The 13,380-nt window shown below is 34.3% G+C and overlaps 4 protein-coding genes across 4 annotated transcripts, besides 4 other annotated features; 1 reads left to right on the top strand and 3 right to left on the bottom strand.

Annotated features, from left to right (window-relative positions):
- Positions 1 to 2,071: 2,071 nt before the first annotated feature.
- Positions 2,072 to 4,036, top strand: TVAGG3_0556880 (signal recognition particle 54 kDa protein family; the record flags this gene model as incomplete). The annotated part of the gene is made up of 1 exon (XM_001326091.2): positions 2,187 to 3,671. One exon carries the CDS (start codon positions 2,187 to 2,189, stop codon positions 3,669 to 3,671), a length of 1,485 nt encoding a protein of 494 aa, XP_001326126.1.
- Positions 4,037 to 4,273: 237 nt separating this feature from the next.
- Positions 4,274 to 5,383, bottom strand: TVAGG3_0556870 (centrosomal protein of 78 kDa family; the record flags this gene model as incomplete). Its single annotated transcript, XM_001326092.1, has 1 exon — positions 4,274 to 5,383. One exon carries the CDS (start codon positions 5,381 to 5,383, stop codon positions 4,274 to 4,276), a length of 1,110 nt encoding a protein of 369 aa, XP_001326127.1.
- Positions 5,384 to 5,583: 200 nt separating this feature from the next.
- TVAGG3_0556860 (uncharacterized protein) lies at positions 5,584 to 6,663 on the bottom strand (the record flags this gene model as incomplete). Its single annotated transcript, XM_001326093.1, has 1 exon — positions 5,584 to 6,663. The coding sequence occupies one exon, from the start codon at positions 6,661 to 6,663 to the stop codon at positions 5,584 to 5,586; it is 1,080 nt and encodes a 359-aa protein (XP_001326128.1).
- A 136-nt stretch (positions 6,664 to 6,799) lies between these two features.
- On the bottom strand, positions 6,800 to 10,557 carry TVAGG3_0556850 (putative phospholipid-transporting ATPase family; the record flags this gene model as incomplete). The annotated part of the gene is made up of 1 exon (XM_001326094.1): positions 7,225 to 10,542. The coding sequence occupies one exon, from the start codon at positions 10,540 to 10,542 to the stop codon at positions 7,225 to 7,227; it is 3,318 nt and encodes a 1,105-aa protein (XP_001326129.1).
- A 786-nt stretch (positions 10,558 to 11,343) lies between these two features.
- Positions 11,344 to 11,461: a mobile genetic element.
- Positions 11,462 to 11,521: 60 nt separating this feature from the next.
- Positions 11,522 to 11,580: a mobile genetic element.
- Positions 11,581 to 12,230: a mobile genetic element.
- A 915-nt stretch (positions 12,231 to 13,145) lies between these two features.
- Positions 13,146 to 13,187: a mobile genetic element.
- Positions 13,188 to 13,380: the final 193 nt, after the last annotated feature.

The raw sequence follows: 13,380 nt of genomic DNA, 5'->3' as shown, positions 1-13,380 counted from the left end.
AGAAATCAAAAATATTGATGTATTCATTACAAATCGATAAAATTTAATGATTTTACTAAATAATAACCAATTTTTACCACATAATTTCCGATTTCGAAAGAACCCAGCATTTGAAAACTATGCTTTTTAGCATACTAGCTTTGAAAATACATAATTGCTGCCTGTTGTTCAAATTTACCGAATTTACCAATTTTCGACGGAAATTTAATAATGAATTTTATCATTTATTAATTTTATTTAATACTGTTTTTCTTTCTATCTTCTAAAAGTACGAGCACTGACTTTTTTATATATCAAGATGAACAGAATCAAGTTATTGTTAATTGCTCAGAAGAATTAAGTGGAGAAGTTGTCATTCCTGAAATTGTCACAGAAATCTATAGCACATTATATTATTATGCCTTCGAAAACTGCAAAAATACAATAACATCACTTAGATTCGAAGAAAACAGTCAAATTACTAAAATTGGTTCGTATAGCTTTTATAAAACAAAATTAGAATCAGCAGATCTCAGTAATTGCAATAAACTTACTGAACTTCCGGAATGTTTATTTTTAAAATGCTCTTCTTTGAAATTAGTTATACTCCCTAAAAATATTTCAAATATACAAAGTGGTTGTTTTTCTAATACTGCTATTCAATCATTTGACTTACCAGATTCTGTAGAAACTATTTCTGATTCTGTTTTTTAGGGCGTAGTTTGACGACAATTAAAATTTCAAAAAATTCTAACCTAAAAAAATTAGGTATATGGGTATTTTATGGAACAAAACTTACTTCATTTTTTATTCCAAAGAATCTAGATACAATACATCCAACAGCATTTAATAATTGTAAATATTTAGAAAGTATTACAGTTGATCCAGAAAATAAAAATTATCTATTTGAATTTAAGTCTCTATATAAAGGTACAGATAATTTTACATTATATAGAGTACTTGAGTCATATCCGGATCGTGAATATATAGTTCCTAGTTATGTTACAAATATTTCCGATTTTTGTTTTTATCGGGTAAAAATTGCATCAGTGAAGCTTCACAACAACATTACTTGGATTGGAAAATCTGCATTTGCCGATTGTATAAATTTATCAAATATTTTAATTCCAGAAAAAATTACATCGATTGAAATGTATGAATTTAATTGGTGCAGATCATTAACAAATTTTTCAATACCAGAAAAAATTACAAGAATTGGATTTGGTGCTTTTTCTGGATGCAGCTCATTAATGAATATATCAATTCCTGGAAAAGTTTCGTATATTGATACAAATGCCTTTGCATCTTGCACAAATTTAAAAAGTATTACGTTTCAAAACAACATAAATCTCACATTTGGTGAAAATGTATTTGCTGTTGATTCAAATTTAAAGAATATTTATATTCTAGGAAGGTTTAATATAACATTTAATCCCAAAACAACATTTCCAATAGTAAGTCATTTATATATTACAAGTCAAACAGTTTTATCAGAGACCTGTAAGGATTTTTTTGGAAGATTTTCAGTTTTTGTTCACTTTGATCAAGGCACTAAAATTGCAGATCAAACAACAATTGATGTAATTAATTATATCTCTATCGAAATTATCACTATTCCATACTATATTCCTAAATCAGTTAATGATTTTATATTTTATAGATGTAATACTTTTTCTCTCATTATTATCTATATTAATTTTGGCTCACGCACAGTTTCTTGAATAAAAACTTACATGTCTTTATAGATTGATTGTCATAGAATGCAAGATTTTTTTTTATTTTGGAAGTTAGATGTCTAAAGATTAAAAAGATAATTTACTATCATATTAATCAAGATTTCATATAATATAGTTAACAAAGAACATCACCACTGTGATATATTAGAAAATGGCCATTTTGATAATATTCTTATATTTTTTTTTTTCGAATTGCCAAGATAAACAATGAATTACTTTGAAAAGCCATATGCGTTGTAGTTTGGTGATATAATGCAATTTCTCATCCAAAATATCTATTTTTACTTTGATCAATTTAGATATTTACATCATACTGTCCATTCGTTAAGCAAAATATTCAGAAATGAATGTGAATGGAAACATTTTCGAATGATTGATGGTTGAATATTGGTGTCAGAATTCAAATCTGACGAAAAGTGACACTGAGATCAAAATTCGATTATTTTTTTGACAAAATCAGAAATATAAAAAATGCTCCAAGACCTTGGTGAGAAGCTTATGGGGAGTATTAAGAAGCTCTCCGAGTCGAAGACCATCGATGAGAAAGTTTACGTAACCTTCATGGCCGAAGTTGCGAAAAGTCTCATCGCGGCCGATTGTTCCAAGGAGATCGTTTTCGATTTTTCACGCAGATTGAAGGACAGCATCAACTTCAAAGAGATTCCACCTGGTCTTTCAATTCGTCGTGTTATAGAAAAAGCAGTTTTCAATGAATTAGTTAAATTAATTGATCCTGGCATTCCTGCATACAAACCACAGAAGAAGATGCTCAATATTTTCATGATGGTTGGTTTGCAAGGTGCTGGTAAGACTACAACCGTCACAAAACTTGCAAATTTCTACAAGCGTCGTAACTGGAGAACAGGCGTTATTGCAGCAGATACTTTCCGTGCTGGTGCTCGTGAACAGCTCATGCAGAACGCTCAGACAGCCAGAATTCCTTATTTCGTTGATTTCACAGAACAAGACCCAGTTCAGGCCGCCCTGAAAGGTATCGAAAAGTTCAGGAAGGACAAGTACGAGATCGTCATTATCGATACATCCGGTCGTCACATGCAAGAAGAAGCTCTTTTCGCCGAAATGAAGGCGTTAGCAGCCGCTGTTAACCCTCACGAGATCATTTTCGTTATGGATGGTACAATTGGTCAAGCCGCTTACGACCAAGCCCTTGGTTTCAAGAACGCCGTCGGTGTCGGATCAATCATCATCACAAAGCTCGATTCCAACGCTAAAGGTGGTGGTGCCTTATCAGCTGTTGCCGCTACGAACTCACCAATCAGCTTCATTGGTTCTGGTGAACAATTTACAGACCTTGAATGGTTCGATCCGAACTCATTTGTTTCCCGTCTTCTCGGTATTCAAGATCCCGGTGTCATCCAGCGCACTCTCGAAGAAATTGATAAGGAAGCAAATAAAGAAATCGCGGAACATATTCAAAAAGGCCAATTCTCGTTCAGAGATCTTTACAATCAATACAAGATGGTTCTCGATGTCGGTAACTTTAACTCTATGCTCGATTCTATTACAATTGCCCAAGGAATTAAGCCTGGCATGAAGAATGATCCAGAACATACAAAAGATACCGTCAAAAGAATCCTTGTCGTCATCGATGCGATGTCTACATCCGAAATAGAGAACCCTCTTCTCTTCAAAAACGATGAATCTCGTATCGCAAGACTTTGCTCCGGATCTGGAATGCCTCCGCCATTTGTACAGTACGTGATCAACGAGCAGCGTCGTTGGGAGACAATGTTCAAGAGAATGGACAAGAAGACTCTCGCATTGATGTCTCAGACCGAACAACCGAACTTCGCAAATGAAAGACAGTTCAAGGAACAAGTCATGAAGATGGCCAAGTCAATGGATAAGGAAATGCTCAGATCTGTCGGTGGAATTGAAGGTCTCGAGGCTTCAATGAGACAGGCATGGGTGGCTGGAAAGAATAAGAAGAAGTAAGATCAAGTTATGTTATATGATTTATTCTTAACAGCGAGTTTTTTTGTACATCTTTTATTTTAGTTAAATATTAGAATTAAAATATAAAATATCTTTTCATTTTTACCAAAAATATAAAACATTATATACTACAACTATTTATCCCTTATTATTTGAATCAAAATGCTAAAATTATTATCAAAATATAAAATTGATGGCGAAATTCAATACACAAAGCTCCTATTAGCTTAATTTAGAGAATTTTAATAATGTTTGACTTGCTGATAAATGCATTTTCCTTGAAAATGATCCAAATTTTCAATATAAAGGCTCTACGGAGACTTTCATGATCTCTATCTTGCAATCCTTATAGCTTAAGAGAAAACTCTCTATAGCAATATGTATCAACACAGACTTGTACGTATAGTGAATATAATTTTATCGATTGCATGTAATTCTATGCCCTTGAAAAAAGGAATTTTTGAGCCAACGAAATATGTGCTTATCAAGCACTAATAACAGAGAAATGGGAAACAGGTACAGTGGATTTCAAACTATACATCTTTGTTCATTAATAATAATAAAACGACATTACTTTACTTATTAATTACATAATAAAAAAATTAGTATGGAAATAATCTGGAACGAGCAGATTGAGCACGTTTCTTCTTAGCAGGTTTCTTCTTTGGTCGTGGTGGTGACATTTCTCCGCTTTCGAATTTCATGCATAATTCATCCAGAATTCGGACATGCTCTGCAAGTTCATTTGCTCTGTCACCAACTGCATACATATCTGATCTAAGAGCTACAACATCTTTTCCTTGAACTAAGCTTGAAACAACACGTTTTAATCTCAAATTTTCTCTTTCAAGTTCTTTTTCACGTGCTGATATGCTAGATGATTTATCTGTAGAATCATCACCGCCTCCAAGAACAATCTTTGGTGATTGGACTGTTGAAAAATCGATATCATCATTTCCAGTTAATTCTAAACTTGTAACAGGAGATGAATCTAATATTTCATGAATTTCATCAACAAATCTTGTTGTAAGATTATTATTTGAGAAATCAATGACATGTAGGCAAACAAGACCGAGATTCTTATCTTTATTCTGTTCTGCATGTTTTTCGGCGATTTTCTGGATTCTACAATGATTTTCAAGCAAATCAACGAATGCTGGGATAATAGCATCAGACAATCCGCAGTTCTTGCATTGTAATTCTTGTACTGCTTGACGTTTAAGAGACTCGCAAATCTTTGCAAAGCCATTGTCATAAAGGGGTATATCTGAGAACTTTAAAACGCGTAATGAGTTGCATTGAATAATAGATTGAGACAAAATTTCAATTTCATTTAAACCAAAAGGCATCGTGCGGAAAGATAATTGTCTGATAGTACGAGTCTTTGGAATGATACGAGAAAGAAGACCAATAAGTTCTGGTATTAAATCCTTGCAATTCTTTTGAATTGATCCTTCGTATTCAATTGGTGGGTGATACATGCCTTTTGATGATGTATTCTTTTTAGCTTGCTTAAGCTGTGCTTGAAAATTAATAAATGTTTGATAATTGAATCCTATTCCTTGAATATTTAGAGGTCCATTCTGAATTAACGTATATTTAAGAGGATTCCAATAATCAATGTAGATTGCTGATAGATCGAACTCGTAGAAGTTCTTCTCAGAAGATTTCGATATTTTCTTAAGCTCTTCTAAGGAGAGAATTTGATCCATTTTTAACGGACGTATTTTTTGAAATTTTATAAACTATTGGAAGTCTGATTATTGCTCATAATGACTGGCTGGAATAAGATGGAGCATTTCAAATGAAAAAATCGTCATTATCTAACAAAAATTCAATTTTATAAATACAAATATCTAACAATATATTGAATCAATTATAACAAACAATAAACAATAGCATAAAACAAGTCTTAAACTTGCAATCCAGCCAACATGATTAATCTTTCCAATTCATCAGCTGGTTGTTGAGCTTTCTTTCGTTCATAGTATATCTTATCATCATATTCAGCCACTCTTTTAAGATCTTCTTCAACATCTTTAGGTAATTTCTCTTTTTCAACTTTAATTTCTCTTTTTGTTTCATTTCTTGATCCTGTTCTAGATAAAGTCTTTCCAGTAGCCCAAGCTTGACCACTCAATGCGGATATAGTCCTCATTTGTTGATCTCTTCTTGATGACTTCAATCTGCTTGTTTCTGATCTTTTTCTCAATTCTTCTTCTCTCTTTTGCATTTCTTGGTCATCTAGTTTAGAGCATCTTCTTCTGTAGTCTTCCTCACCGCGAGCCCTTGATGCTGCAAGATCATCAAGAACAATTGGAATTCCGCCTGGCCTTGGACCAGTTCTAAGCATCGAAAATTGAGGACGATTTTTTTGGATGTTTCTATGGGTTTTCGGACGTTCAGGAACTGATGTTTCATCAAGAACATTCCAGTAAGAGTTTCCAATTTGATATGGCATTTCCTCCTTTTTCTTTGGATTGACATCTATTGTTCTTGTAGTTGTTAATTGAGATCTTGCTGTTCTTGGTTTGATTTCGGAATATTTTTCGGGATTGCAGCACGGGCAACCACGAGCCATATGTACTTCTGTATGATGACATTCTTTCTTTTGCTTCAAAGGGTTTTGAGGAATTGGAAAATCGTAAAACTTCGTTGCTTCAGGCTCACTGAATGCATTAACGAGATCATCATCGATTTTTGGTGGTGCTGGATAAGATGGCATTGGATATTTTCCTTTCTTGCTAGGATTCATTCTAGATTCAAAGCGAGCTAACTCTCTTTGTACTTCAACGATTTCGCATTCTTGTTTGTATTTGTTTTTTGCGTCAATCATTTCTTTAACTTGTTTAGGAGTGTATCCTTTCGTATCTTTATGATACGTTAAAATCATTGGCGGCGGTCTTTTATCACGGCCTATCTCGCATCCAGGTGGAGGAGGAATTGGGTCACCTGCATTTAAGACGATACTGTTTTTAGGATGAGAAAACATTAAAATTTTGAAAATTGAGTAACGTAAATTTATAAAATCATGAAATTCATTTTATTAAAATTTTCTAAAAAATCAATCCTACAATAAACATATGTTTAAAATTATATCACAATTTCGAATAATCTTAGGTCTTTTTATCAATTTCGTCTACATTGGGTGTTGTAATTGTAAATTTATCAATGTTTGCCATCACAATAGGTATAATAGAGAAAGTTTATAATGCAGGATCAGAATTATGGAAAAATACTCAATTATTGTTTTGACATCATTTATCAATAAAACAAATCAATTGTATGATCATCATAATTAAGGATGTCGCTTGGGGGACAATTGGGGACCCGACCAATATTGCATTAATATCAAACTAATTACATAATATTCATAGTAGATAGAATTAATATAGTATACAAAACAAAATGAACAATATTCAATCTTGGATATGAATTTTGAAGAGCATTATCATGCGAAGCACAATGGTCAACTATTTCTATGAATTTCTATTATGTTCAAAAAGAAAAATCTTTGAGATTTGCAAATAATAATAATAAAAATTAATATTTTTTACTTCCAACATCCGAAAAGTGCTAATATTGGTGCGAATATATTATGCGACTGATCCCAAATTGTTTCTGGAGGAGCAGCATACAAGTTGGAGACAACGAACTGGTTTTCTTTAGCTGTCAAATCAACCAAATACACCGGTTTATACTCGCACTGAACGATGATTTCGTTAAATCTGAGTGACTGGCTTCTTGTTGGCAAATAAGTAGCGAACAAAGCTTGAACGAACAAAACAGGGATTGTTGCAACGCCTGTGATAGTTACAACAGTGAACCAAGCAAGAGGATCAGCCATTGTCCTTAGCATTACCAAGTACATCTTACGAGTAATTGAGAAATCATTGATCATGTTCGCGCAAACAGCAGCGAGCAAATAAATAACCCAGTTACCCCAAATGAAGATGAAGTTGAGAGATGTCCAGTTCTGTGTATCAATTGTTGTTGTAACAACGACAATCAATATCAAACTGGAATAAACAATCTGCTGTGATTCAGCCAAGTTCGCTGCCGATCCATCCAAACCGTTAATGTGTTCAACATCGAAAGCGTTGAATGCAATAACACAAATAACAATTGCCTGGTAAATTGATCTTATAATCCACCAGAAAACTGTTCTTGCGTTGATAAACATTCTCTTTCTGGAGTCAGTGTAAACAAATGGATGCAAGTAGATTGTTGACTCTTCAACATCTTTATCGAACATGAAGAAGATGACTGGCAAAATTGTGAAAATGGCATTGTAACACATCAAGTTGAAATCGTTCATATATGATGATCCTGAATAACCATTCATTGTGAGATATCCAACTTGTATCAAGGCCAGTAATATTGATTTGTAGAAGCAGAACTGTGTAAGCCATGATGTCCTGTACGCTGAATATCTGCCGTGTATTAAAATAAGACGTTGAATGTAACTGAACTGAGAAATGGCAAAATCAGCTGCAACAGCTGCTTGTCTGCCTTCCTTTCCAATGATACCAATGCCAATGTGTGCTGATCTAAGCATCGTGACGTCGTTACCACCATCACCAACTGCACATGTCACGCAGCCAAGAGATTTAAGTGCTTCGACGTAAAAAGCCTTTTGTTTTGGCATTGTTCTCGCGCAAACGACAGAACGAGCTCTTGAAGCCAATTGTGCGAATTCTTTCTGTAAAGGACCGAGGAATTCGTTCGTGCAATAGGCAGATCCTTCGATTACAAGATAGAATGGATGGTTGATGGTGTCAACGTATTCACTGACCTTCTGAAGAAGAGTTCTGGAGTCTGTTCCGGCTGCATCTGTTGAAAGTTTGATGATTTCGCCATCGTTGGAGATAAGACGTGTTGAACGGGCGATTTTGACGGCTGTGTTCATTAAATCACCTGTAACCATCCAAACTTTGATTCCTGCATCACGAAGCATTTCGATTGTGAGAGGAACGCCATCCTGAAGGGAATCTTCGATACCTGTGATGCCGATTAACTTCTGGCCTTGCTCATATTTGTCGTAAACCTTCTCGCATTCGGCAATTCTGTTATCGTGGTTCTGTCTTGCGGCCAAAATCTCTTCCTTGTACTGGTTGTACTCTTGATCTGTTAACTGCTTCATGGAAAGTGCCATAACACGAAGGCCAAGCGATGAAAATGTATCGACTTGGGAATCGAAGCCGGAATAGGATCCTCCGGTATGTTCAACGACATTTTCGTGGGCGCCCTTCATGAATAACACCTTTGTGTTGGTAACAGTGTTCTCTACGATGACGGACATGCGACGACGGGTAAATGAGAAAGGAAGAACCTCGAGAGTCCTGAATTTGAATGGCTCAAAATTCAGTTTCTCGGAACTGATGGTTGTTTCATCCTTATTTTGACGAACAATGATACCAATTTTTTGTAATGCCTCGTGGAATGAGATTTCTTCTGGGGAAACACCTTCAAAGACGATACCGTTTGCAGTATCGATGATTTTGATGGTGTGGCAAAGTGCCAAGTTGCAAATTGCGGAAAGAACTTCATGATCTTGGGATTGGATGGCTTCTGTAAGGGTAGTGTCTTCAAGAATATCTTCGGATTGACCATTGTGACCGTAATATCTCGATCCGATTGCAATCTTCGTTAATTTCATTTCATTTTCTGTTAATGTACCTGTTTTATCAGTAAATACGTATTGGATTGCGCCGAGATCTTCAATAACAGATGTATTGTTAACAAGACATTGCTGTATTGTGTGGTCGTTCTTGTTAATATAAACCATTTTTTTGTCATTTCGAATAAACATGGCGTAAACGTATTTACAGATATCGATGGTGACTTTGAGTGAGACAGGAATCATAATTGATGTAAGAAGGTAACAGCGGATGTATAAAACGATCCAATCGAATTTTTCGCCAATTGGATGGTCTTCCTTCAAGCAAAGGTATGGCTCGGATTCCTTGTGATGTTTCTTCCAGGAATTACCGATAGATCCTGTAATAAGAGCGAGAATAAGTTGGGCAACGAAAATTCCGAGAGAAACTTTGTTGAGAATCTTTTCAATCTCTGTCCATTTGATGGGTGGTGCCTGAGCGTTTAAACCAAGTTTAGTTTGCTTTCCTGTGTAACATACGAGTCCGTAAATTTTATCGACGTTTCTGAGGAAAACACCTTGCTGGATGAACTGCTCGCTATTAATTGGGATGCATTCTCCATCTGGATTGTTAACGAAGAGACTAGAATCGAAACTGTTCAAATCTGCGTTTGGAGCTGCACATCTTATATAAATTTTAGATGTACGGAGTCCTTCTGGACCCATCTCTTGAGTTTGCTTTACTGTAATTTTTTCTTTGAGGTTTGTTTCTCCATCAAGATTTGCGGTTTCAACACAGCATTTTCCATCGGCGTTTGATGAATAAAGCAAGCATATATCACAAGGAGCTTCCATATTTCGATTCAAAATCAGAATATCGCCAGGTAAAATGTATTGTGATTGAATAGTTTTTTCACGCTCTGAACGTATAATATTATATAATCTTTCATTTGTAACTTTATCGTGTTTATGTTGTTGAATATCATCGTAACCTTCACGAACGAAGGCAACTGCGAAAATAATGACAATTGGTGCCCAAGTTGTAATAGGATTAACTGGAGTAACGGCAGACCATAACTGTAGAATAGCGATGATGAAGAAATACATGTTCATGAATCTGCGAAGGTGAGCCCATAAAATCTTAGGCAAAAATGTAAAAACTGTGTACTTACTGTTAACAACTGTGTTATCAGGGTACTTAGTATTATGTTCTGGATTATTAGTACAAATAAAACGGTCCTCTGTTTCTACTTTACTACCGAAACAGCCCATTTTAATGTATTTAATAACTTTTCTTTTTGAGTGTTAGTAAAATTTTTTTTATTATTATTTTCGAATTTTTGAAAGGTTTACATGATTTGCTCTGAAAAAGGGAGTATTTTGACAGTTAATTTCGGATTTTATAATGCAAAAATATTCTAAGAAATGACTCAATATAGTTCATCGAATAAAACCTTCGCTAGTTCATAATCTTTAACGATTTTTTTGACTATTTTTTCATCTTCAACCATCTTCGATTTCCATTCTTTTACCAGTGATACAGGTTTAAGTAATAGAGAAATTTTCAATGTCTCGCTTCAATATTCTGGCAACCACTGATATCGATGAAAAATCAATCATCTTTTTCAGCGCTGATATGCGTATACAACCAGATACTATGATTTAATTTGATACATAATCTTCATTCTGATGAAATATTATTGAAAGTACCTTTCCAAATATCAATTTTTCTCCTTCAAATCTCACATCATTTACACTAAACTATCTGCGTGGGTAATATAATCAACTTGACCTACTTATCTTTTAAAATTATTACCCGGTATTTTTTCTCATGTAGACAGGGTAATATTAGCATTCCAGAATATCTATTATAGTTCAATTAAATTTTAAAGAGAAATGCCTAAGTAGATATTACTTAACTGAGAAAAATAAAATAAACATCTCATAAGAGTTAAAAAAGGTTGTTGAAATGTAGGGATGCGTTAAACACGCCATTTGACCGGGCGTACATTTTTTTGTTCGCCCAAAAATTTCGCCATTTGAGAAATTCAAAAATTAAAAATAAAATCTTAAGGGTGCCCTATAGACGATAGACCACCCTCAGAAAAGCACTTTTAAGGCTATTATATTGAGAACTAGAATCCGGATAATCCATTCATTCGAGTTCTAATAAGGTTAATTTTGTGATGTTATACGATGAAACTCTTAATCTTGATTTTTTTATTTTCGTGATTTTTTTGCAACTTACATAGAGAAAAGGACAAACTATCCAGTGTCACTTTTCAAAGGAATAAAAAAATAATAAAGATGGGGAACAGGACAAATTTGCCACACGGCACTTTTTTAAAAAAATTAATGGAGCGGAGCGATACTCTGCTGCAGGAGCCCCAAGGCTCCCAATCATTACGAAAGGGAGCCTCAGGGCTCCTGAGAATCCATCAGCAGAGGCCTTTTCATTTGGCCTCTGCTGATCAAAGATTCGGCGAAGCCATTCTTCGTCTCAGGAGCCCCAAGGCTCCCAATCATTACGAAAGGGAGCCTCAGGGCTCCTGAGAAACCTCTTTGAGAAGGTTTTCTTAAAGAAAACCTTCTCAAAGATGATTGTCAGCATTCACTCAAAATCTACCAAGAGTTTCAAAGTTTCAAATCTATCTGAAATGAAGCTTTGAATCTCTTGTATATCTAATTGTAGAGGTACCTTTTCAAAATGTCTTCTATTGATTAAATTTAATCAGTAAAAGTCATTTTGAAAAGGTACATCTCTATAATTGCTATTGAGCATTCACTCTTGGAACCTTGGAGCTCTTGTGTAGTGCATGAAAACTCCAAGATTCTAGCATAAAACATATATCATAGACATAATTTCTTCAAATATGATTTAAGGTTATTTTTTAAAAAATTAGAAAAGCGTAGTTTAAGGTTATTGAAAAAGTGACACCTGGCAAATTTGTCCCGCACTCACTTACATAAGCGATGAAATACTTTTTTTTAAGTAATCGTTTATTATATATAAATATATCTTAATAAATTTAATTCCTTAAGGTAGAGCGTGTTCAAATTTAAAATCTCATACAATATTTTCTTAATGGCGTATTTTTCTGAGGTCGCCCAAATAAAGGCGAATTCAAAATTGAGAACTCCAAGGTGTATTGCGAGTATTCAAAAAGTACGCCACTTACAAAATATTGAATGTGGATTATCAATTTTTTGGCGTATTCAATTTCAAATTTTGATATTTATGTTTATTTTATTCAGTATAATGCTAAGAATTAAAATATAAAATTCATAGAATTTTTTCTTTGAAAATATTTTACATTTTTATTAGACCACTCCTAGACTAGTCATCAGGTTATCCTCAGATCATCCTCAGACTACTCCTTATCAGATTACTCATCATCCTCAGACTACTCCTTAGACCCCTCCTCATCAGACTACTCCTCAGATCTTCCTCATAAGACTCCTCCTCAGATCTTCCTCCTGAGACTACTCTTCAGACTACTCCTTAGAGTCCTCCTCATCAGACTAGTCCTGAGACTAGTCCTCAGACTACTCCTGAAACTACTCCTCAGATTATCCGCAGACTCCTCCTCAGATTATCCTCAGACTCCTCCTCAGATTATCCTCAAACTCCTCCTCAGATTATCCTCAAACTACTCCTCAGTCTAATCCTCAGACTCCTCCTCAGTCTAATCCTCAGACTCCTCCTCAGATTATCCTCAAACTACTCATCGGTCTAATCCTCAGACTCCTCCTCAGATTATGCTCAGATTATCCTCAAACTCCTCAGATTATCCTCAGATTATCACTTTACATATATATATCGATAACTAAATAATTACTTATTATACTTTCTTTATTTTTTTTTAATTTTAAAATTGTTTCATATTAAGTTCTGTCAAAATGTAAGCTATTGAATTTTTTGAGAGGGAAATAATCATCGAGGAAGTAAAAAGTGACGCTTTAGGAAATATTATTAGAAATATGATAATAAATATATTTGGAAAAAATATGTTTTTTTCAAAAATTGAAATGTTCATAGAATATTTTGAAATATGTAGGGAATTGAATTCGGTAATATATGATAAACAGGATTTTTAAATTTCAAGGAAA

The sequence above is a fragment of the Trichomonas vaginalis genome, chromosome II (assembly GCF_026262505.1).
Source record: "Trichomonas vaginalis G3 chromosome II, whole genome shotgun sequence".
NCBI classification, from domain to species: Eukaryota; Parabasalia; order Trichomonadida; family Trichomonadidae; genus Trichomonas; species Trichomonas vaginalis.
The sequence above is the reverse complement of the archived record's forward strand: the minus strand, read 5'-3'. Positions and strand labels throughout refer to the sequence as shown.